The sequence below is a fragment of the Esox lucius genome, chromosome 5 (assembly GCF_011004845.1).
Source record: "Esox lucius isolate fEsoLuc1 chromosome 5, fEsoLuc1.pri, whole genome shotgun sequence".
NCBI lineage: Eukaryota > Metazoa > Chordata > Actinopteri > Esociformes > Esocidae > Esox > Esox lucius.
Window position 1 is genome coordinate 24,612,221 of NC_047573.1, and position 25,123 is coordinate 24,637,343.

Genomic DNA, 25,123 nt, shown 5'->3' on the forward strand with positions numbered 1-25,123 from the left:
TGTAAAGTGCTGACCTCATGTTTCATGAGCTGAAATAAAACATCCCAGAAATGGGGTATGCCATTCCACTTCATGCACAAATCTGTTTACATCCCTGTTAGTGAGTATTTCTCCAAAATAATCCATCCACCTGACAGATATGGCACATCAATAAACTTGTCAAAAAGCATGGTCATTACAAAGGTACACCTGGTGCTGGGGACAATAAAGAGATGTCTCAAGATTTAAGGAAATGTGCAATTGGCATGCAGACTGGAGAAATGTGCATCAGGGCTATTGCCACATAACTGAATGTTAATTTCTCTACTATAAGCTATGTCCAACGTTGTTCAAATGAATTTGTAAATAATTCAAACCGGCCTCACTTCCACACACCATGAGTACCCATGCTAACTGAATTCCTGCACATACTGTCAAAAAGTGTCTCAGGGTCTTGACCTGACTGCAGTTTGGCATTGTAAACGATTTCCATGGGCAAATGCTAACATCAAATTCATTGATTTGAGCCTAAGGAATATATTTCAATTGACTGCTTTTCTTATACAGTGAGGGAAAAAATGTATTTTATCCCCTGCTGATTTTGAACGTTTGCCCACTGACAAAGAAATTATCAGTAGGTATGGTAGGTTTATTTTAACAGTGAGAGACAGAATAACAACAACAAAATCCAGAGAAACATGTCAAACATTTTATAAATTGATTTGCATTTTAATGAGTGAAATAAGTTTTTAATCCCCTCTCAATCAGAAAGATTTCTGGCTCCCAGGTGTCTTTTATACAGGTAACGAGCTGAGTTTAGGAGCACACTCTTAAAGACATCAATCCACAGAAGCAATCAATCAATCAGATTCCAAACTCTCCACCATGGCCAAGACCAAAGAGCTGTCCAAGAGATGTCAGGGACAAGATTGTAGACCTACACAAGGCTGGAATGGGCTACAAGACCATCGCCAAGAAGCTTGGTGAGAAGGTGACAACGGTCAATCTCCCTTGGTCTGGGGCTCCATGCAAGATCTCACATCGTGGAGTTGCAATGATCATGAGAACGGTGAGGAATCAGCCCAGAACTACACGGAAGGATCTTGTCAATAATGTCAAGGCAGCGGGGACCACAGTCACCAAGAAAACAATTGGTAACAAACTATGCAGAGAAAGACTGAAATCCTGCAGCGCCCACAAGGTCCCCCTGCTCAAGAAAGCACATGTACAGTCCTGTCTGAAGTTTGCCAATGAACATCTGAATGATTCAGAAGAGAACTGGGTGAAAGTGTTGTGGTCAGATGAGACCAGTATCGAGCTCTTTGCCATCAACTCAACTCGCTGTGTTTGGAGGAAGAGGAATGCTGCCTATGACGCAAAGAACACCATCCCCACCGTCAAACATGGAGGTGGAAACATTATGCTTTGTGTGTTTTTCTGCTAAGGGGACAGGACAACTTCACTGCATCAAATGGACGATGGATGGGGCCATATACCGTCAAATCTTGGGTGAGAACCTCCTTCCCTCAGCCAGGGCATAAAAAATGGGTCGTGGATGGGTATTCCAGCATGACAATGACCCAAAACACACGGCCAAGTCAACAAAGTAGTGGCTCAAGAAGAAGCACTCCAAGGGTATGCAAACTTATATGCACAACTGTATTATTGTGTCGGGGTAGCAAGGTCAGTTCTCCTTCTCCTTTGTAAATCCTTTGTAAATCTAAGGAATGCGCTCTCTACATTTTCCTTGCGTCCTACTCCGTTTAAACTTAGGAAGACATGAGTTCTTGAACCACACCTCAGAACAACAGGTCCCAATGTGCATTATTTAAATTACTAGAAGGTCATTTATGCTATAACGATCTTTGAAATTTGACACATTAGATCATCCTACAGTTCATATAGCAATGGACACTAGAATTGCTTGAATCCCATTGTGATTCAGGGGGATATTTTTTTGGCAAACACAATTTGGCATGACAGGCAAGATTTAGTTGGGCGGTCCAGCCCACTTCGAAGCACAACATTTTAGTGTAAGTCGTTATTAAAGTGGAAAGAAATATTTTAGTAATAAAGTTCATAATAAACGTATTATTTACATTTTATTACTTTTTTACAACTAATTTCTTGGAATTCTTGCCATATTGGCCTAATCGGGCCCCAGAATCAATCCTCAAACCCTCTTGGAGTTGAAGCATACACACACTGGTGGGCTAAGATTGGCAGATCACATTAGTTGTTTTTATATTTTCCCAGGAGCAATTTGAAAGTAATTTCAGTGACAGCTAAAGTAGTTTCCCTATGGACACAGTAGTGACAAAGTAGTGAAATACGTATTCTATGCGCAACAGGTTGAGCCATTGCTTTCTCTGTCAAACAGAGTAAAGAATGATAGTGAAGATTAACTGTACAAGGAGGGAATATTTATATGGAGTAGAGCATTTTCTGCTCATGGTACAGAAAAATATAATGCCAGTGGCTTCACAATTGCTTGACCAGGTCTAACATTCATTGTGGCTGAACTGAATGACAGGCTCATCTTTTCAGAAGATTACCATGGTAATATAAATATAAAATTTTTTTAAGCTGTGCATTTACTCAAATAAATAAATAAAATGAGAACTTATGCCAGGGTTCTTCTCTATGCAATGTACAACATCTGATTAAAAGCTAGAGTGCAACAACATATTTTTAGTTTTTTAACCTTGTTCCAGGTTATTCATGACAGAACATTTAAACGAATGACCACACACACACACACACACTCACACACACACACACACACACACACACACACACACACACACACACACACACACACAGTGCTGTACAGTTAACTGCAGGATGCTGAGCATATAATTGTTCAGGCTTAGAAAAACCCAAACAAGTGTAATAACCTATAATAAACAACTTTGACATGTTTTGTTTTTTTCATTCGGTGTGCTTACAAAGCAATGGAAATCTGTAAATTTCTACTCAATATTTTTTTTAATAATTCTTGAAATATAGCTGTGATTTTAGTTATTCTTTCTTTACTGTCCACTGTCTAGTTAATTATTTAGCTAACAATGTCCTAAAACACAGAGTTGTGAACATTTGCTCAGTTATGTTTATCACATAGTATTTTCTTGTAGTATTTTCTTACTCTAACGGCTGCATTTCATTTTGGGGGACCCTTAAAAGGATCCAGAAGGGCCAGAAGGAGGGAATGGGAATAGCTAAATAATTGAGGGAATGGGATTTGTATGCAAACAAATCACTCAATTACATTAGAACATTCACTGCTTGCTATTCATATTACCTTTAAACAATGAAACAACATTTTACAAATTTTAGAAACCAATAACAATAATTATTGAATAGTTGAACTATTAAATTGCTAAGACAACTGTCACATATATTTCGGCTATTCTTTCTTATCATATTCAATCAAATATTTTATATAATTACTTTTTCAACTATAACAAGTCATTACCATAACTATTGCAGTCACCAGTACTATAACTTTTCAAAAACAAGATTGCTTGAGAAAAAGTAGCAAGCACACTACACATCTTTAATATTCTTTGTCAAATAACCTTAAAACGCACATTATAAGGTATATTTCTGAACTGACGTCCCTTTGGCATCATTATAATTGTCAATTGTCAGTATAATAAAATAAAAATAAAAACTGAATTGCCAGCGTTAGTTACGATTAATGATGCAAAGATAAAACTCCAATAATTAAGAATTTAAGATTTTAAAACGGTGCTTAAACCCCAATTGTTTTTAGTAACTTTTTGTTGTATGTTAAAACCAAAATGTTAATTTCGATTTTGAGATTTACTTTTGAATAAACTGTAACAATTACATTTACAAAAACAATGGGCTATATACAAGCCAAGATGCACAAAACGTCTAGGTTGCCCAAGGGGTTGACATTTAAAATTAAATCATATGTCAATTAAACCATTTGTGTTGCTACAAATATATTTCAGCTAAAGCATTCCATTCCATTACATGATACAATCACAAACATGATTTGTGGCTATACATAATTTAGAAGTATCTAATGACGAACAACATTTCAACTGTTTTATTTCAATGTACATGCACACGTATACAGATAGGCTTTAGAATAAAACAGCAGTTTTCCTCTATTCCCAGTACCTAGTTGAACTTGAACTACGGATATCTGCACAATGCTATTTGAGAAGCGTTGGTTATATGCAAGTCGTTTTAAAGTTCGTGCTGCAATGCAATAACCCAACCGGACAACATCAACTATAAACAAAGAACAATTCCACAGCCCGAGTATATAGTTTAATATAGAGGACATAATATACCTTTAAGTGGATGCTGCGTCTTGTGGCAAGCCTGGTGCGAGTTGCAGACAGTGCACCTGTAGCGTTGCAGAAGAGAACTATACGGACGTTTCTTGCGTGCACTAAAACTGGTGGATAACTGGTTGATACCCGGTTACCCTATCCAATTCTAGCGATCAAGGCCCATAATGATAATACGCACAATTTCATAACCTTTACTCGTTTTGCAAATACTCTTAAGTGTGTACCAATTTACGTTTATGCTAACTGAGTTTACAAAGCTCATGTTATGATAATTAAACTATATCGAATGGTTCTATAATGAATAAGAATTTGGCTTTAACACGTTTTGTAAAGTGATGGAAATGCGTTTCATTAAAACCGTTAGGTTTGTCTCCATTATGATTCTGTAGTGTTGGATTCCATAGAGACGGGCAAGTCTGGCCAAGTTACTAGCTATATTATTATTTTTGTCGGATAACGTTAGCTAGGTAACAAGAAAGCTAACCAATCTAACGCCCAAAAAAGGTAAACGCCTATACTTTATTAAGGTATTGTGTGCAACGTTAAATGGCGGTTTTAAGCCAATTCAATACGATAATTTATCCTAGCAAACGTTCTGGGTTAACGTTATTCATCGACACTATTACTACAGTTCGATAACATAGCTAAATAATGTTACTGTTAGAAACATTCCTAGGTGTGTAAGTTCGTTACTTTTTCAAATTAGTAGCTAGCTAGTTATCTAACGCAGCAAGCTAGCATTATGGTACTTTGCAGTAACGCCTTGGTGAAACCTAAAAAGAGGCAATATGTTTTCATTCTCTAATCTTTCAGGGTCAAGAAGATTTCAGTGGGCGTTTAACGTTACGTGACGTTAAGAAGAACAAATCATGTCATTTAGAGACTTACGAAGTAAGTAGCAAGTTAATCAAAGTACGTATTGTTGCCAGCTATCTAGATATGATTTACGTAATCTGATAAAGATACACTCAGAGAACAGTGTAGTGATGGGCATTTTGGCTCTTTTCAGTTAGGCGGCTCTTTCAGCTCACCAAAAAGAGCCGGCTCTTTTGACTCCCAAATGGCTCTTTAAAAAAAAAAGGTTTTCAAGTCAAACAGTTTGCCATAGTTGACTATGATTGGTGTTAAAACAAATCTAATAAAATTATTAAATTAAATCATAAACTACCTTAACCACAATGTATTTCAAATGTATTGGTTTGTTACAAAAAATAATGCTATTAAACATTTGCATTTAATATATACTTTTTTAATGTATATAAACAAAGTGCATATAAATCTAACCATTCAAAACAAATACAATCTGAACAGCATAATTCGAAAGCATACAGTGTGTGATATTATTATGATAACTTAAGATTAGTACAATAGTTGGCAAATCTTACCATTGCTAGTATTCACTGGTTTTAGTAAAAGCAATTTTGATGTTAGGTGTAATGCTTTTGACTGATGACTATGATATGAGGATAAAGTGCAGTCCATAAGTATTTGGACAGTGACTAAAGTTTTGTTGTTTTGACTCTGTACTCCATCACTTGAAATTGCTTGACTTGAAATGTAACAATAGGAGTTAAAAGTGCAATATAAAATCTAATATTATTTTTTTTACATCCATAAACCATGAACTGTTTGGAATTGCAGCCCTTTTTTACATAGTCTTCCCAATTTAGGGGACCAAAAGTAGTGTGTTATTGCATTGTTAGTTCTTGTACTAGAGAGTTCTAGCAGTGATTTTAGGTGTGGCATTTGCATTTGGAATCTGTTGCTGTTGTCGCTTACCATGAGGAGCAAATAACAACAGCAGTAAGGTATGCCATCGTGATGCAAAACAATTATAAATCAGAACTATAGGCAAAACCTTGGGTGTCAAAATAGACTGTTACCTTGTTAAGAAGAATACGCTTGTGAGCTCAGCAACAGCAAACAACCCGGTTGACCAATTTATTGGATGAACGAAGAATGCTTTCAATTGTTAAGAAAAACATTTTCAACTGTTGTTTTTCTCAGTTGATAAGACACATTTCTCCAAATATTTCTGGTCTCAAAAAACTGAACACAGCCATTGTAACAGACTCATTTTGCCAAACAGTCCAATTCCAGTCTGTTATTGATTTGTTAATATAGTCAGGCATAGCCACACAGGTGTACTAATTGTAAAACACATTCATCTGAACATTATTTTCCAAGTGTTGAAGTGTTTTCCGTGAGTTAAGCAAAATGGCTATTCCTCAAAACTTTGGAAATACAATTTGTCAATTTTAGTACATCTGATATTCATAAATGTGTGTCTGTGTGTTATATATGTAACAAACCACAAACATGTTTACTTCTGTAACTAATTAATTTATCCTGTTCATCTGTCAGGCCAAAGTGTATTGCGTCAACATCACAATGTATGGGAACACCATCAAAAATATGAGTAGCTTTCAGACTATACACATACAGGTGCTGAATGGTGGAATCAGACAGAACTTCCACAAACTGTATCCGTCATAGTTGTTTGAGGTTTTGTTCTTGTGGAATGAGGTTGTTGTGGAGGGAACATTGAAAAATGAATGAATGTCCCCAAGACAACCCCAGTCACAGAGGTTGCACTACAGATGGTAACGTTATCCCTACAATGACCAGGGACATTGACCGTTGCAGCACGCTGCCCAATTACATCCCTCCCTCCCTTTTTTGGGGTGGGGCAGCTTCATCAACATGGATGTATTCATAATTTCTTGGTCTAACTCCGCAAACCTTTAAAAACAAAATGAAAAACATAGTTGGTTACTTATGGAACTGACAGCTGGCAACACATGATCAGGGGTCTGAAATGGGTAGACCACTTTGTGATGTAGCCTGGCACTGGGTTCAGCACCACTCTATAGAAATAAAACACAATGGCTCAGCTGGCTCACCAAAGTTGCTGGTGATCATGTGTTGTCAGCTTCACACATCATTACAATTGTAATATAGTTATTTCGTAGAGCATAACGTGCGTACAGACACTTATTCGAACAAACCGAAATGGCAACTCATTCACTCAGCCAGAGTTTCTCTCAAAGGGCACTGCACACCTGCTTCATGCGGAGGGCATTTCTCTTTAGGACTCAATTAGTTGTGGCCAGACTGCATCGTTGAATGTTATGAAACACTTGATTGTCCTTGATTATTCTTTGTACTACTTTGAGGTGGATGGTGTGGTTCTGTATGAGAGAAGTCGTGTTATTCTTGTCCTGAATAATCTATGGGAAAAATATAAATTTAGCAGGTAGTAAATGGTTGGTATAGCACTACCTTATTTTACGGTATGTACACTTAAACTGACACAAGGTACAGTAAAATGCACTGGAGGTTTTGAATGAGTAAAGCCACAGTAATATTTCTATCATTAGGGTAAACTCTGTCCATGGTTGAAGACATCAATCAATCAATCAATCAATCAAATTTATTTATAAAGCCCTTTTTACAACAGCAGTTGTCACAAAGTGCTTTACAGAGACACCCGGCCTTAAACCCCAAGGAACAAACAACAGTAGTGTTGAATTTCAGAGGCTAGGAAAACCTCCCTAAGAAGGCCGAATTATAGGAAGAAACCTAGACCTAGAGGACCCAGGCTCAGAGGGGTGATCAGTCCTCTTCTGGCTGTGCCGGGTGAGATATTAAGAGTCCAATTGAAATAATTAATATATTTCTCTGGGCTAAATCCAGAGTCTATTTAAATTTAGACTAGGTCAGAAATATGACCAGATGGACAAGGACAGGGACAGCAACGGGCCCCCCAAACCATGTACTCTGCATGTGTACCAGGACCTCATGTCCTCCTAAAGTTTAAACCTGGAGGAGAATGGGAAAATACATGCTCAATTAGTGTTGCTCTCAACTCATCTGCACCTTCTGTGCTCTCTTCCTCTCCGCTCTGCTTATTCTCCACTCCCATCTCCCTCCCTCCTGCCCTCTCTCCTCTTCCTACCCCTCTCTTCTTCTTCCTCTTCCTACCCCCTCTCCTCTTCCTCTCTTCAGCTCTTTCTGCCTACTCCCCTCTTCCTTTCTCATCTCCTCTTCCTAACCTCTCTCCTCCTCTCATCCTCCTCCTTTCTCCTCCTCTTTTTCCTCCTCTCCCTCTCCTCTTTGTCTGTCCCCTTCTCTTCCTCCCCCCTGTTCTCCTTTCCCCACCTACTCTAGCTCATCTCATTCCTTTACCTCATCTTTCACCTTGTTTGTTTAGGCTCCATGGCTTTCACAGATGACACCTTTTCTAACGTTTTGTGTCTAGTGTGTGGGGAAAGCGGTGTATGTGGTTTGTAATTTGTGTGAAATCAGTAATAATTAATAATGTATAATGAGTTTTGCTAAATTATGAAAGGTTCAGATGGCTCTGTTAATTGTTTTGAGACCATGGATCTTAGTTTGGAGAAATGTGTCATACAGTATCAATAGCTGGAAACAGACCTAACATAGATTTGTTAAATAGTACCATAAAGAGAAGACTAAATTAACTTACTCAGATAAGCTTTACCACAAAGTGCTAACCACTTGTAAGCCTCAGGAACAGACCGGCCTGATTCCAGTTTAATTAAAAGTACATAAAAAAAACCTGTAGGATTTTGGAAGAATGTATTATGTTGAGAGGAATATTAACTTGTACCAGAGTGATGGAAAGAGGAGAGCTGTAAGAGGAATTCTGAAGTCTTCAGATTCAACCAAATACTTAAGCTCAGTGGACAGCACTTCACCATGCAACAGGAACATGACCCCAAATACACTTCTTAACCAAGGGGCTTTTCAGGGACATTAAGTGGAATGTTTTTGACTGGACAAGTCAATCACCCATCCTGAATCCAACTGAGCATTCATTTCTGAAGGCAAAAATGCCCCTAAAAAACAGGACCTATAGATGGTGGCAGTACATACTCCAGGCAGTCATTGAATAACCAAATATTAAATATGACAACAATTTCAGTTTGTCTAATTAGGTTTATTCAAATAAAATAGAGGGACTATTGTGATGGTAATTCCATCGATTAGAACTCCTAGGTAAGGCAGAGATCAAAATACTTTTTAACACAAATACAGTTTATTAATATTTGCAAATAGAGAAAGAAAGAAAGAAAGACACTAACACAAGATCAGTGACAGTCTGTCTGCCGTACAGTTCAGAAACACCTTTTGTATGAACAAGAATGTTGGACAACATTTTGAAAAATAACTGACCTTTGAGCAACACATGACTATGGTGTCAATCAGCCTAGGCTTGTTCCTTTGATTAGTTTAGCTCTGTATTAACAAATCTAGCATTTTCCTACTGTCTAATTACATGGACTCAGTACTTTACTATCAACACAGTAGGTAGCTAGTGATTTTTCACTTAATTATATAATGGTATAATTAACCAATACATCACCTCAGTACATTTCCTCCATACTATTTATAAAAATGTCTGCAATTCCTACAAAATCCATGGTTCATGGATGTAAAAGCTGACAGTCTCCACTTTGATCTCTTAGTCATTGTTCCATTTCAAATCCAGTGTGCTGGAGTAGGGAAAAACAAAGCATGGGTCACTATCAAAATACCTATAGACCAAACTGAATATCTTTCATTACATCTGAAAAAACAAACCTGAAGATCTATAGATGTGGTAAAGATTTTATTGGAACCCAATCAATGGAAATGTCATGGAAACAAAAAATGCCAGAGGGGTTCCGTGTAGATAAGTTGGCAGAGCATAGCACTTCCAACGCCAGAGGTTGTAGGTCTGATTCCCATGGGGGAGCAGGTCATAAATGTTTGCACTCACCAATATAAATCACTTTGGATAAGGGTGTCAGCTAAATGACAAAAACAATTTAATTTAAACATTTGTGAATCTCCTGATCCCCCCCAGCAAAATTACTGTAGGCTATTATTTGTGTGTGTATTTCTAACGATGTTCATGTAAAAAGTCAAGTAAGATGGCGGTATGGACTTCATCCCAATATATTCATGCTATTGTTACCAATCTGTTGCATTACAGCTGCTAGAAACAACTTTCACTACAACCACTGATGTCTGTATTGCTAGCTACAGTATGCTTCCAGCCTATGAATAAAGGGTAGCATTTTGCAGTCAATCCTTCTAAATTTGAAAGGTACTTTTTCAAATTGTTATGCACTGTTGTCAGCCAGATATAATAATACGACGTACCCGTGGGCTTTTTACAAATAATTATGGTGAATTTGACATGAAACTTGAAAACATTTAAAAGTCAGACTTTGGCTGTCAGCAAATGAGTGTCCTTCTCTGTGCCCTTTTAAATAAATAGAAATGTATGCTCTAGGAACACGCCAAAGAGCATACTGTTTTGTATGTGAGAATTCAGAGTGCTTTTAAACCATTACATTTCATTGCATTAACTGGCATTTTGAAACAGCCACTTTCCACATTTTGAAAAAAACTTTTTTTTGGGACAATTCAACCATTAATACAGATGTGATATTTGCATACCACATTTGATGTCTCAGAATGAACAAACAGAATAGAACTACCCTTATATACTCCTTGGCGGTGGGAGTGTATATAGCAAAATGTGGACTAATAAAAATAGGCTTGTTGGAGAAATGAAACTAATTAGCCATTTTAACTACTTTGTAAAAAAACTATTTCTCCTAATATCCACCTTTGGGCCAGCATGTTTTGTAAATGGTAGTCCTAGGGGAAATAACATCTTAGGAGGGATCATTGGACAGGGCATATGGGTTTTCATCAACATAAATAGACCCGGCTATGTTGTCCAAGGGCTAAAATGTATCATATGCAGGTGTCACAAGTTGTATTTTCCAGCAAGTTTTGAACTAGTTATTGTGGTAGCAAATAGTTGGTATTTTGTACATTACGATTGTGTATCTCTTGACAGATTTCACAGAAATGATGCGAGCCTTGGGCTATCCTCGCTTGATATCCATGGAGAACTTCAGGACCCCAAACTTTACCCTTGTGGCTGAAATTCTCATCTGGCTTGTGATTAGGTGAGTAATAGACACATTCAGACAAAAGCAGTAGTTAGTTATCTGACAGTTGTAAACAATACACTGCTGCTACAATGTTTCTTTCATTCTACTTTCCTGTCATTCCAATAGATATGAACCGCAAATGGACATACCAACTGATGTGGACACAGAGGCAGACAGGATTTTCTTCATAAAGGCAGTGGCCCAATTTATGGTAAATTTGCAATAGCTTTCGTTTCATTTACTTGAGGACAGTTCCACAGTAAATGAATGTGATAGAGCCTCTAATATGCTGAGCTTCTGATCTTTCACTTTGAAATCTTATTCCCCTTCAGTGACACAAGTCTATGCACAAAGACTACTTTTAACAATTTACATCTAAATATTAGTAGGTTATTTTTGAACAGTTCTGCAAGGCCACTATGAGTGTTAACCTCTTCATGAAAGAAAGACAAACATTATTTAATTTCAGGCAACAAAGGCTCACATCAAGGTTAACACAAAGCGCCTGTACCAGGCTGATGGCTACGCTGTAAAAGAGATGTTAAAGATGACCTCAGTGCTGTACAGTACTATAAAGACAAAGGAGATGGCCTCTGGGGACAAAGTGGAGGAGGAAAATAGCAAATTTAAGTTTGACTTGGGTTCGAAGGTAAGAATTTGTATGCATGCATTTCATATTTTTAGGCTGAAAATAATCAAGTTAATGAAGTTACAAAGTTACATTTGTGGACACATTTCTCTGTGTTATCTATCTTCTGAGTTGAAGGGACCACTACAGTGTACTGTAGACAGGGATGTTATGTATTCAGAAATGTAATTTGAATGTTGGTTGCACCGTATGCAACTTTTCTTAGGGTTTGTCAGAATTGTCCTCATCTTTTGTATATGATACAGATTGCAGAGCTAAAGGCAGCGAGGCAGCTGGCCTCAGATATCACGTCTAAAGGAGCGTCGCTGTATGACCTCCTGGGTAAGGAGGTGGAACTTAGGGTGAGGAAAGAAACATACACACAACACACACTGACTCGGAAACAAGGGAACGTTCTGGAAACTTGAATAGCATCCAGGCTGTCTGAAAGAGATTGCTTTACAGTATGGTAGGGACTGGGTAACAGATTGACAGCTCTCCCGAAACATGGAGATGTTACCAAATGAACTGTTCACCTCAGTAATTTATTTGAGAAGTAATTGGAAAGCTTTAGAAAGGCTGGTTTCTTAACAGCTTGAAACCCGCAGTCTTTGGAGAATAACGACTGTAATTATTCACCTGTATCTGTGAAGGACTATGAAGAAAGATGTCTTTGAGAGTTGAATTGTAATATCCTAACATGCATTGAATATTAATATTGTCTGTTCATTATAGGAGATGAGAACTGCAGCCATCTCCAGACCCCTGGAGATTAACGAGACAGAAAAGGCTCTCAGAGCAGCTATCAAAGAAGTATTGGTGTGTTTTCCTCAGACACATGCACGCGTACAGACACTGCTCATATATGTACTTCCATTCACAATCAGTAGAAACCTTTGTAGCTAATGCATTAAATAGTGTTTGTGTTTTGCTCCATGGTTCAGGAAAGTGTGGATAAAACCAAAGACATGCTAAACAATGTGTCCTCCGATGAGACAAGCCTGGAGTCCAAAATAGAGAAGAAGAAACAGGAGCTGGAAAGGAACCAAAAAAGACTCCTTACTTTACAGAGTGTACGGTGAGTCAAGGGAAACTGCTGGGACATTTAAATTGTAGTACTATAACTGTTGAGTAACAGGTACTATTCAGAGCAAATAGCTGTTGTTTTCTCCTCATATTCCTCATATTACATTGAATGTCACTCTTTTCATTCCAACTCTGATGGACTCTTGTCGTTGCAAGAGTTAATTCGATTTATATCATGAACATTTATAGACACCAGAGAGGAAGATTAGTTCATTTCTGATACTTTCTTATTTCCGTTCAATTATGGAAGCACTCAACCTTTGTGTGATTGAGGTTGAGATATGCAGTAAGAGAGAAAGCACCATGCATCAGTTCATATCAACAAGATAGTACAATTGGTAGCGGATGAATAAATAGCAGACATTTGCCATGCAAAAATAGTATATCACAAGCCAGCAAAATACTGGCATGCCTCATGTAGTTTTGGAGCCTTTATGAAGCATTATTGACAGAAAGTAAAGATTCATAGTGTTCTGTGCTAATGCGTGATTGAGACAAGAATTGTAACAATACATAAATGTTGTCTATCACAAGAAAGGCACCCTTAATTAGAGCATCTTGTAAATGATATAAAGATATGCATTTTTCAAATACCTCTTGACTTCAAATGTCCACGCATGTCTTGTCCCCCTCTTACTTACGACACCATTAACATATCTTGCATTCTTCCTACTTGGCAGAATACAGGTTTGGTACCTTTCTAATTAGCCCATTGCTAAACCAGTAACCCTGAGATTGGATTCCATCCATGGAGTTTGTCAATCTCTGCAATTCCTTTATTGGTTTTGTGCACCTAATTAATTACTTTGTCTGACGCATCAGAAATAAAAGTACAGCATTCTGACCCCACCACCTTGCAGACACCGCCTTAGGAGGCCAAGATCATATCGAACGCCATTCAATGTAGTAAGACAACGGAATGAGTTTCACTGAGCTCCTTGCCTATTGCTGTGATCATGTCTGCGGTTAAAATCATTTGTTTCTCCAACACTGGACAGGGCAATTATCTCTCTCTGTGAGGTGTATGTACCATATCCTGAGATCAGAACACTGAATATACGCTGGGTTTTAGTGTTCGCTTATGGCGAGGTTGGGGTTGATATAAGGCTGCCATTTCCCCCTGGTCTGCTTGCCTAATCAAAGATACCAAGTACGCCATACAGTATACCCCACCTGCGTCTATAGGAATGCAACTGTATGCTTTCCCACCACAGACTATATAGACCTGCTCTGACAATGGTTCTAGAGCTGTGAAGTTGCTTTGAGTCATGGCGGGACAATCACTATGTCCTAAACTCCTTGTGGCTATATAACGTTATATAACGTATCTGTAATACAAATACATTATATAACTCATGAACAGGTATTGGTGACCAGGTCTGGACACAATCATGCAAGCGGAGCTTCTCTGGTGTGGCAGTAGTGGAATAATTATGCAAAGTTATGGTCACTGAATCTATGCTAGTGTGTGTTGCCAATGAAACCCAGTTAACCACTGCATTGATGCGAATAGAGAAACCTAAAGGTAAGGGATTACAGGTTATACCCGATCTGGCTTCATCTTAATCTGTCTGCACCAGGGTCCTTTGCATCCTTCCAGTGAAGCCACGTGCGCCTATCAGCGCATCGTAGGTTAACCTAAATAATGTGGATAAGTTCACTCCCGTAGGATGACGGCAGTTGTTCAGTTCTGCTATCACCATATAGACCAAATCTAATTTCACCTTACTCAGCTAGTCAGGAGTGGCTAACGGGGTGTAACAGTCCTTATCTGTAGTGGTCAATTGTGCCACCACCTCGGTCCAACCATGTGCCTGCCAGTCTGCTATTGAAAATGGGATGTCAGGGAGGACACTCCTACCTAGCCTCCAGCAGAGTTTCACCATATGACCATGTCTGTTAAAAACAAATGTAGGCTACAACTGTGCCTCAGTATCTGTTTAGGAATTGGATTTGAAATGACTGTGTTAGCGTTGTTACAGTGGGGAGAACAAGTATTTGATATACTACCGATTTTGCAGGTTTTCCCACTTACAAAGCATTTAGAAGTCTGTTATTTATATCATAGGTACTCTTCAACTGTGAGTGACGGAATCTTAAACAAAAATCCAGAAAATCACATTGTATGATTTTTAAGTAATTAATTAGCATTTTATTGCATGACATAAGTATTTGATACATCAGCAAAGCAGAACTTAATATTTGGTACAGAAACCTTTGTTTGCAATTACAGAGATCATAGGTTTCCTGTAGCTCTTGACCAGGTTTGCACACACTGCAGCAGGGATTTTGGCCCACTCCTTCATACAGACCTTCTCCAGATCCTTCAGGTTTCGGGGCTGTCGAAGGGCAATACAGACTTTCAGCTTCCTCCAAAGATTTTCTATTGGGTTCAGGTCTGGAGACTGGCTAGGTCACTCCAGGTTCTTGAGATGCTTCTTACGGAGCCACTCCTTAGTGTTTCGGGTCGTTGTCATGCTGGAAGACCCAGCCACGACCCTCTTCAATGCTCTTACTGAGGGAAGGAGGTTGTTGGCCAAGATCTTGCGATACATGGCCCCATCCATCCTCCCCTCAATACGGTGCAGTCGTCCTGTCCCCTTTGCAGAAAAGCATCCCCAAAGAATGATGTTTCCACCTTCATGCTTCACGGTTGGGATGGTGTTCTTGGGGTTGTACTCATCCTTCTTCTTCCCCCAAACGAGTTGAGTTTAGACCAAAAAGCGCTGTTTTTGTCTCATCAGACCACATGACCTTTTCCCATTCCTCCTCTGGATCATCCAGGTGGTCATTGGCAAACTTCCGACAGGCGTGGAAATGCGCAGGCTTGAGCAGGGGGACCTTGTGTGCGCTGCAGGATTTTAATCCATAACGGCGTATTGTGTTACTAAGGGTTTTCTTTGAGACTGTGGTCCCAGCTGTCTTCAGGTCATTGACTAGGTCCTGCCGTGTAGTTCTGGGCTGATCCCTCACCTTCCTCATGATCATTGATGCCCCACGAGGTGATATCTTGAATGGAGCCCCAGACCGAGGAAGATTGACCGTCATCTTGAACTTCTTCCATTTTCTAATAACTGCGCCAACAGTTGTTGCCTTCTCACTAAACTGCTTGCCTGTTGTCCTGTAGCCCATCCCAGCCTTGTTCAGGTCTACAATTTTATCTCTGATGTCCTTACACAGCTCTCTGGTCTTGGCTATTGTGGAGAGGTTGGAGTCTGTTTGATTGTGTGGATAGGTGTCTTTTATACAGGTAACGATTTCAAACAGGTTCAGTTAATACAGGTAATGAGTGGAGAACAGGAGGGCTTCTTAAAGAAAAACTAACATGTCTGTGAGAGCTGGAATTCTTACTTGTTGGTAGGTGATCAAATATTTATGTCATGCAATAAAATGCAAATTAATTATTTAAAAATCATACAATGTGATTTTCTGGATTTTAGATTCCGTCTCTCACAGTTGAAGTGTACCTGTGATAAAATTGACAGACCTCTACATGATTTGTAAGTAGCAAAATCGGCAGTGTATCAAATACTTGTTCTCCCCACTGTAGGTGAAAATGTTACTACCACATTGCTCTCTGAGCCGAGGATGAGGCAGTTGTCGTCAGCCAACACTTTGTAGAATTTTCTACAGGTATCTGACTATGCACTTTAAAACACAAACATCATCTTTGTTGCAATAGAAACACAAGAAACATACAAATGAAAATCTTCTTAGTTAACCAAACTCCATCTCGCAATATAAAGTAAAACAAATTATATTGTGGGGGAAAAACCCTCTATTGGCTATTGTCCCCCTACGTATGTGATATATTTGATTCAGATTAACTGCGTTTATTCCTAAACTTTGAGAGATTATTACTGAGGTGTAGCCATTCTCTCTACTACTCATTCTGTATCCAGCAAGGGGGGGGGACACTATTTAAAATTTTCATTAAAAAATATGAGATTATAAAATTAATGAAATTAATACTGAATCCCATTACAAAGTCTAATATTTCATTCAGTTTAGATCCCCACACGTGACAGCTAACATCTCTACACCTGGCCACCTATGATAAGGCTGAATTGAATAAACAAACCTTGATGCAAGAAATGCATCCAGCCCTGGTTCACCAAACATGACAAAACAAAACATCTCCACAGATGCCTAATAAAAACATGTTACGTACCGTAACAATAACCTTGGTAAACATGTCCAAGGATACATTAGACCAGAAAAGAAAACACAAATCAACATTGAGAATCCTTGTTCACAGGAATACAAAAACACAGGCCAAATGAACCATTATCATAAAAACAGACTATTGGCCCGGGGCTTGGGGAAAACATAGGTGTGAGCGCAAACACCGTCTCAGCAACCTCCTTCAGGTCCTGTTATGGGCTGTCGCAATCATTTGTATGACAAAAATATTTTGCACAATATTTAGGTCCCAAAATCATATGTTTGCTACCTGAATAAGGGAGTTTCATGCCGATGTTAGAAACGTCTCAACCCCATTCAGAATTGTGCAGCAATGCAACGTGTAGGCCTAATGTTGCAATTATTTGTGAATCGTCAACTAAAATCGTGACAGCCCTAGATCCTACATGAATCGCCACGCCCTAGACTGACCTCACCCTTGGCTTAAATTCTTTTACCGTAAATTATGGAATGTGTTCCTATCTGGATATTGAACAATAATGCCTTGTAATTATGCTGTAAACATGGGAGTTATATATCCAATAGCCTCTGGTTACACAGGTTATAGACTCCAATCTATAACCCCAACAACCAACCGAACAACAGAAGACATAGTCGCCCATAAAACTCCATCTCACTACTCTCTCAAACTTCTTCCTCAAACCATTCAAACTACTTCCACAAACCATCAATTCTGACATTCTGAAACCAATCGGCAATTTTACCAAATCCAATGAAATGTTTAAGCCCTGTATATTCTATATATATCAGAGTTTATAGGGTTGTGTAAAGGAATGATCTCACTGACTGATGTTGGTCCTGGATCGTCTCCGCTGGCCCCTCCCTCTGGCGGTCAGCGTTCCTGCGTGTTTCCCATGGGTCGTTCACGGTTATTCCATCGTCGTAGCCGGAACGGTCTCTGTTCTTGTGGGAGCACCACATCTAAAACAGCCGCTGTCTCTCGTTTTCCATGGGTGTCTTCATAAAGTCAATGTCCAGTCGAACCACAACAGTGGCAGACATTATCAGAAATGCTGCGGTTAGCATAGCCTCCTCCTCTACCCTGGGTCTGTAGTCGTCTTTGGTCATCGTCACTGTAAACACCGGCTGGGCCAGCAGAAGTTACGTATCTAGAGTATCCTTCTACCCCCTTTTTCCTTTTCTTTACCTGTTTAGACTCTCCCAGTACATTTAAAGTGAAGTGGAGCAAAAACAGCTTCCAGTCAGCATCACCACTTCCACTACTACGGAGTTCAAGCCATAGCGTACAACAGGTTGAGGGTTGTCTCGCTCACCAGCGGGATTGGCCACGTCAACCGAGAGGAGGCATTCTCCACCAAAATTGTGTCGCCGGGCGGGGTGGAACCGAGGTCACCCAGCAGTCGGCGAAGTGGCACTGAGGCTGACTGTTGAGGCGAGGACCAGGCCCGCTGTCGGTGAAGTGGCACTGAGGCTGACTGTTGAGGCGGGGACCAGGCCCGCTGTCGGTGAAGTGGCACTGAGGCTGACTGTTGAGGCGAGGAAACCAGGCCCGCTGTCGGTGAAGTGGCACTGAGGCTGACTGTTGAGGCGGGGACCAGGCCCGCTGTCGGTGAAGTGGCACTGAGGCTGACTGTTGAGGCGGGGACCAGGCCCGCTGTCGGCGAAGTGGCACTGAGGCTGACTGTTGAGGCGAGGACCAGGCCCGCTGTCGGTGAAGTGGCACTGAGGCTGACTGTTGAGGCGGGGACCAGGCCCGCTGTCGGTGAAGTGGCACTGAGGCTGACTGTTGAGGCGAGGACCAGGCCCGCTGTCGGTGAAGTGGCATTGAGGCTGACTGTTGAGGCGGGGACCAGGCCCGCTGTCGGTGAAGTGGCACTGAGGCTGACTGTTGAGGCGGGGACCAGGCCCGCTGTCGGTGAAGTGGCACTGAGGCTGACTGTTGAGGCGGGGACCAGGCCCGCTGTCGGTGAAGTGGCACTGAGGCTGACTGTTGAGGCGGGGACCAGGCCCGCTGTCGGTGAAGTGGCACTGAGGCTGACTGTTGAGGCGGGGACCAGGCCCGCTGTCGGTGAAGTGGCACTGAGGCTGACTGTTGAGGCGGGGACCAGGCCCGCTGTCGGTGAAGTGGCACTGAGGCTGACTGTTGAGGCGGGGACCAGGCCCGCTGTCGGTGAAGTGGCACTGAGGCTGACTGTTGAGGTGGGGACCAGGCCCGCTGTCGGTGAAGTGGCACTGAGGCTGACTGTTGAGGCGGGGACCAGGCCCGCTGTCGGTGAAGTGGCACTGAGGCTGACTGTTGAGGCGGGGACCAGGCCCGCTGTCGGCGAAGTGGCACTGAGGCTGATAGCTGGTAGGACGGCCGGCAGGGGCGCTAAGAGGGGGTGGGATATCGGTCAGAGGGACAGTCCAGGTCCGCAACAACCTGAGCGTAAATAACTAGAACACAGATCAGTAAACCCAACACTACCTTGCCTAAAGCTTTCACCAGTCACCACTTTCCACATACCATACGCCTTCCAATCAACTTGCCATTGTTCCAACTGCAACTCCTTTACCTTACCTCATCCATATTCCTCCAATCTGTCTGAAAGGCCATGCATCAGTCTCTGATGGAAACTGCCATTAACCGGACAACCTAACAACTCCCAAAGATACTATTGTTCACATGTCCAAACACCACAGTTACGTTACATTATTATTGCTGGCCCACCGTAGGCATGAGAGAACTTCAAAGATTTACTACCTCACTTATCCATTTCCTTGATTTACCCTGTAATTCTATGTGTGGCGATTTCTTTCTCAATCAACGTGTCCCGCACATCAGATCTATTTTAATTAACGTCCCCCGCACATCAGATCTATTTTAATTAACGTCCCCCGCACATCAGATCTATTTTAATTAACGTCCCCCGCACATCAGATCTATTTTAATTAACGTCCCCCGCACATCAGATCTATTTTAATCAACGTGTCCCGCACATCAGATCTATTTTAATTAACGTCCCCCGCACATCAGATCTATTTTAATTAACGTCCCCCGCACATCAGATCTATTTTAATTAACGTCCCCCGCACATCAGATCTATTTTAATCAACGTGTCCCGCACATCAGATCTATTTTAATCAACGTGTCCCGCACATCAGATCTATTTTAATCAACGTGTCCCGCACATCAGATCTATTTTAATTAACGTCCCCCGCACATCAGATCTATTTTAATCAACGTGTCCCGCACATCAGATCTATTTTAATTAACGTCCCCCGCACATCAGATCTATTTTAATCAACGTCCCCCGCACATCAGATCTATTTTAATCAACGTCCCCCGCACATCAGATCTATTTTAATCAACGTGTCCCGCACATCAGATCTATTTTAATCAACGTGTCCCGCACATCAGATCTATTTTAATCAACGTGTCCCGCACATCAGATCTATTTTAATCAACGTGTCCCGCACATCAGATCTATTTTAATTAACGTCCCCCGCACATCAGATCTATTTTAATTAACGTCCCCCGCACATCAGATCTATTTTAATCAACGTCCCCCGCACATCAGATCTATTTTAATTAACGTCCCCCGCACATCAGATCTATTTTAATTAAAGTCCCCCGCACATCAGATCTATTTTATCTCAACTAATGTGCCCCACATGCATTTATAAACTCATCAGTCCTTTATGTGAGATTATTTAACTGTGGTCCCACCACTGTACTGTTAACAGTTTTAACTCTATTTAACTGTATTGTGTTCTTACCTCCTGAGTTAAAAATGTGACTCTGGGTACCTGTACTGAACAATCCCGAAACTCACTCCAGCCGGACGCCCTGTCTTTCACCCCGTTCGTAGCCAGCCTACGTTCGGGGGAGGATTTAGGCTCCAGAGACCACGTCCCTGGCCGTGCACAGTTGACATGGCCAGGACATGAGCATGAGATAATCAGGTTCGGGATCCAAAGGACGTGCCCCCAAATTGTGGTAGAAATTCACCAATTAGAATCAAAATGCTCTTAAACACAAATAACAGTTTATTGTATAATATTTGCAAATATGGACAGAGACTCTCACTGATCTTGTGCTATTGTCGGCCTGAAGAACAGTTTAAAAAAAAAATCTTATATATAGGTAAGGTGTGACAACATCTTACAAAATTACTGACATTTCATCAAGACATGTTAATCAGGTCTAAACAAGTTTGGTTTATTCCTCCAAATGCAGTTTGCCCACCTGTGGGCTTTAACTATCCATCCATGTCTTGTCCCCCTTTTACAAACGACACCACTATACAGTATCTTGCATTCTTCCTACAGGCTTGGTACCTTTCTAATTAGCTCAATACTAAACCAGTAATTCTCTACTCTCCTAAACTTTTGTTGAATTCACTAATACATCAGTTCAACACATTTCTATAACAGTATTAATTGATTCCTTTTCAACCCCTCTGTAACATACACCTCTCCCAGACCAGCGTTCATGGATGAGTATGAGAAGATTGAGGAGGACCTACAAAAGCAGTATGAGACCTACGTGGAGAAGTTCCTGAACTTGAGCTTCCTGGAGCAGCAGCTGGAGGAGTACCATAGACAGGAGCAGGAGAGGTTTGAGGTGGGTGAGAGTCCTCCTCACACTCGCATGGTTGTACTGGCTTGGTAGACCGGTTCAAGTGGCCGCCGTGAAACATTCACACGCACATTACGTTAATGAACACACACAGGGTATACATTCTACTGGCTGTTGTATTTTGAGTACAGGTTTTATCAAAAGATGTTCTGTCTTTTTCTTCAGGAGACTGAAAACACTCTGAGGATGATGCAGCACAAACTGCGGGAGGAGGAGAGAAGGCTGATGAGGAGTGGAGGTGACACACCATAAAACATGCTCTGTACTTAGAAACTATACAATAGACTCAGTAAATCACAATACAGAGCCCACACCCGGCCACAAAAACTTAAATCCAGTTCAGCACATGGAAGCACGAAACACACAACTAGAAAAGCCATCTTTCCGGTTCACACATGGAAAAGGATTAACCTTTCCTACTTAATATTACTTGTCATACTTCGGTTCATATTTTCTGCCCTTGCCCGTGATTCTCTGGGTCCGTGTCTCCATAGACAAAGACGAGGACTCTGATATGGACATCCCTGAGGATGAGGGCTCAGATAGTGATATGGAGGATCGCAGACCCCCTAAGCCTCGTCCCACCAGAAACATGCCCATTACAGGTACTAACCCTGTAGAACTACTGGTTCTCTTAAGGCAATTATCAAAGTAATTTACAGCCAGGAGGCTCCAATGTGCTTTACAGGCTTTTGTTGCAGCCCAGCACCTAATTAAACGAAAGTAACTCCATGCCTGTTGGAAGTCATTTGAATATGTGAATCAGGAGGGCTTGACTACAGTTTGGCTGGAGCAAAAGCCTGCACCATCCAGTTTAGGCACAAGGTCCAAACCCAGGTCAGTTCACCTTTGAATGTCTACCCTCTGTCATAACAGGGAGAGGCGGAGCCCGGCTCATCGGTAACATGCAGGGGGGAGACAGTGAGGAGGTCAGTTCTGATATTTGGTCATGCTTTTTGGTCTATAGGGTCATGTGCATTATTTCATGAAGGTTATATTAATTTCAGAATTAAACAAGTATTGTCTTTCATAAAACAGTTTGTGAACAGTTGACCAGAATTATTATAATAATCCTTTTTTTTTTTCCATTGTATCTTTCACCATGTTTGGTCATTAAAGCATAAAATGACAGATTTATATATCAAAAAAATATTTGTCTATTTTTGGCATGTCATGCTTTGCTGGATAGAGCAGAGGAAGAGAGGTGCTGGATGAGCTGTGGGCTGGAGCTGAAACCCAGCAGCACACCGGAGGGAGCTTACCTTAACTAGTCATGTACAACGAGTGTAGAGACTCTGAAAGAAGCTTTCATAATGTTAGCTAATGAGCAAGCCGGAGTACAGACTCGTTGCTAGGCAACACAGACGCGGGGACCAGACGGGGAAAACATGTATTTGCTTCTGCCATCTGTTTCTTTGCTTTTCCTGGAAGTTTAAGCAAATGTTTTACATGGTGCTGTTATTTTTTTGAGAAAGACTGTAGTTTTAGAGTAACGGTATCAACCTGTTTTTGGGTGCTAATTTGCTGCTACGACCGGTCAATATGTGCGAGCAGTTTTTGGGAGAACAAGAGATTAGTTAGCTTGGAAAGTGCGCATCAATTTAAATAATTATTTTTCTTTTTACTGTAGGATCATTTCAGGAGGTGTACATTTGACCCCAAAGACGAGCAGATAAAAACATACTCAGCCTTTGTCTATTGTCCTACCGATTTTAAGATCAACTTATAATCCTAAATCGTCTTTCCTTGCACTAACAGTGGTATTTCTTTCTAATTCCTTTTTTTTAACACTGGTGATTTGCTTCTTATTGAGTGAGGTTTAATCACTGGAGATAAAGGACATTAGTTGGAGATTTTCCCGCTGCCAAACAAAAAGCACTTCACCGGTAATGCCGCACCAAGAGACCGGTGAAACATCTGATAAATTAGAGCTGGGGGGGTCAAAGTGCCTGGTAATCTGTGTTATATTCCAGAGAGGTTTATTATAAGTGTTTAGACATTGGTCCATGTAAAATCTTGTGTACAGAGACTTCTCAGCCTGTCGTTGCTTGCTTCTCCCTTCCCCATCTTTCTCTTTCTACACTACCACTCAATGTCTCTTATTTCTCCATTTCATTTCATATACCTTATTTTCTCTTCACCATTAACATTTCAAAAGTCTAAACCAGTGGTGTACAAGTCTCTTCCTTGGGCCCTAACTCAGACAGAAGGAAAGGTTGGTGTGGGGCCATGGGGTCTAGTCTGTGGCATGTGAACTGAGCAGATCAGTTAGCTTGTCCATTGGATGGCAGAAGCTTATAGTTTTGTAGTACTTAGAGACTGTTCCCAGATGGTTGTATTAGCAGTAGCTAAGCATTAATCCATGTATTGTGTATAGACTTTCCTGCCATTTGTAGAACACAGCAGTCCTTGACTTGTGGTTGCATTAAGACATCAGTTCACAATGGTACCTTGTTACTGTATCTGACTTAATTCGTTTTTTCAGACAGAGGACAGCGAGATCGATGTGGATGATGAAGATGAGGAAGGAGAGGAGGAGGAGAATGAAGACCTGGAGGACGATAATGACAGCCTGGAAATCCCTGCACCCAATTCATCCGGGCCATCCAGGGGGCCCCTGAGGCCCAATCTTTTAGATGAGAGTGATAATGACTTCTGAGCCACACAGACACACACTCTCTCACTCACTCACTTACTCACTCAATGTTTTTGACCACAAAGGAAATGTTGGTAAGGAAAAATTATCCATTAAACTATTATTACTTTGAATAAAGACACTTGTTAATCAGACCTTCCTATATGTGAGTGGGTATCATCTAGAGATTTAGTATTTTCATTTGAATTAGTTATTTTTTTAAATTCTAATCTGAGGTTGAATCTCAAATTGCATGCTATGCATCAAATATAATATGCCCCAAACCATAGTACGCTGAAAATAGTATGCCACAAGTGCCTGAATGGTCTACTATTCCTGGCAACCGTGCATGGTTTTTTAGGTACTGTAGACCACAACCCCTTGTGCATTGAAAGAGAAGGGGTTTGCAAAGTTTTTCTAATCTTTTCACTTAAAAGATGAGAAATCTACATTGATCGTTTCTGCTTCAGTGTCATTCAAGTATGAAAGAAAAATGTTGTTGTGCCTTTAAATGAAATAGATTTGGCAGTTTAAAGGTTGTCTTTAGTCTCGCTAGCATGGACTCAAATCTAAATGCTATTTGTAGTGGAAGTAAACTTTTTGTAGTAGACCTTAGTACATTTAACACAATGCTTAAGGGTGTCTAGATAAATATTCAAACTTGGCGTGATGTGAATGTGCAACAAAATTCTACAGATGTTA

General features: G+C 40.6%; 1 protein-coding gene across 3 annotated transcripts; it reads left to right on the forward strand.

Moving 5' to 3' along the window:
• Positions 1-4,682: 4,682 nt before the first annotated feature.
• Positions 4,683-24,870, forward strand: cluap1 (clusterin associated protein 1). Of its 3 annotated transcripts, XM_034292427.1 has the most exons (14): positions 4,683-4,814; positions 5,124-5,201; positions 11,191-11,302; positions 11,414-11,498; positions 11,757-11,936; positions 12,182-12,277; positions 12,651-12,734; positions 12,860-12,993; positions 21,630-21,771; positions 21,952-22,024; positions 22,281-22,391; positions 22,663-22,715; positions 23,945-24,001; positions 24,272-24,870. In XM_034292427.1, exons 2-14 carry the CDS (start codon positions 5,180-5,182, stop codon positions 24,443-24,445), a joined length of 1,323 nt encoding a protein of 440 aa, XP_034148318.1. In that variant the 5' UTR covers positions 4,683-4,814; positions 5,124-5,179; the 3' UTR covers positions 24,446-24,870. The 3 variants fall into 3 exon arrangements, with proteins under 3 accessions (XP_034148318.1, XP_010887136.1, XP_034148319.1); XM_010888834.4 differs by lacking the exon at positions 23,945-24,001; XM_034292428.1 differs by lacking the exon at positions 4,683-4,814 and having other exon boundaries at positions 5,161-5,222.
• The last annotated feature ends 253 nt before the right edge of the window (positions 24,871-25,123 follow it).

Bases quoted from the DNA above. Each gene is read 5' to 3' on its own strand.
- cluap1 (XM_034292427.1), top strand. From the start codon at position 5,180: ATGTCATTTAGAGACTTACGAA. The intron at 5,202-11,190 runs GTAAGTAGCAAG...ATCTCTTGACAG, and splicing joins GTCATTTAGAGACTTACGAA to ATTTCACAGAAATGATGCGA. The intron at 12,994-21,629 runs GTGAGTCAAGGG...CACCTCTCCCAG, and splicing joins CTTACTTTACAGAGTGTACG to ACCAGCGTTCATGGATGAGT.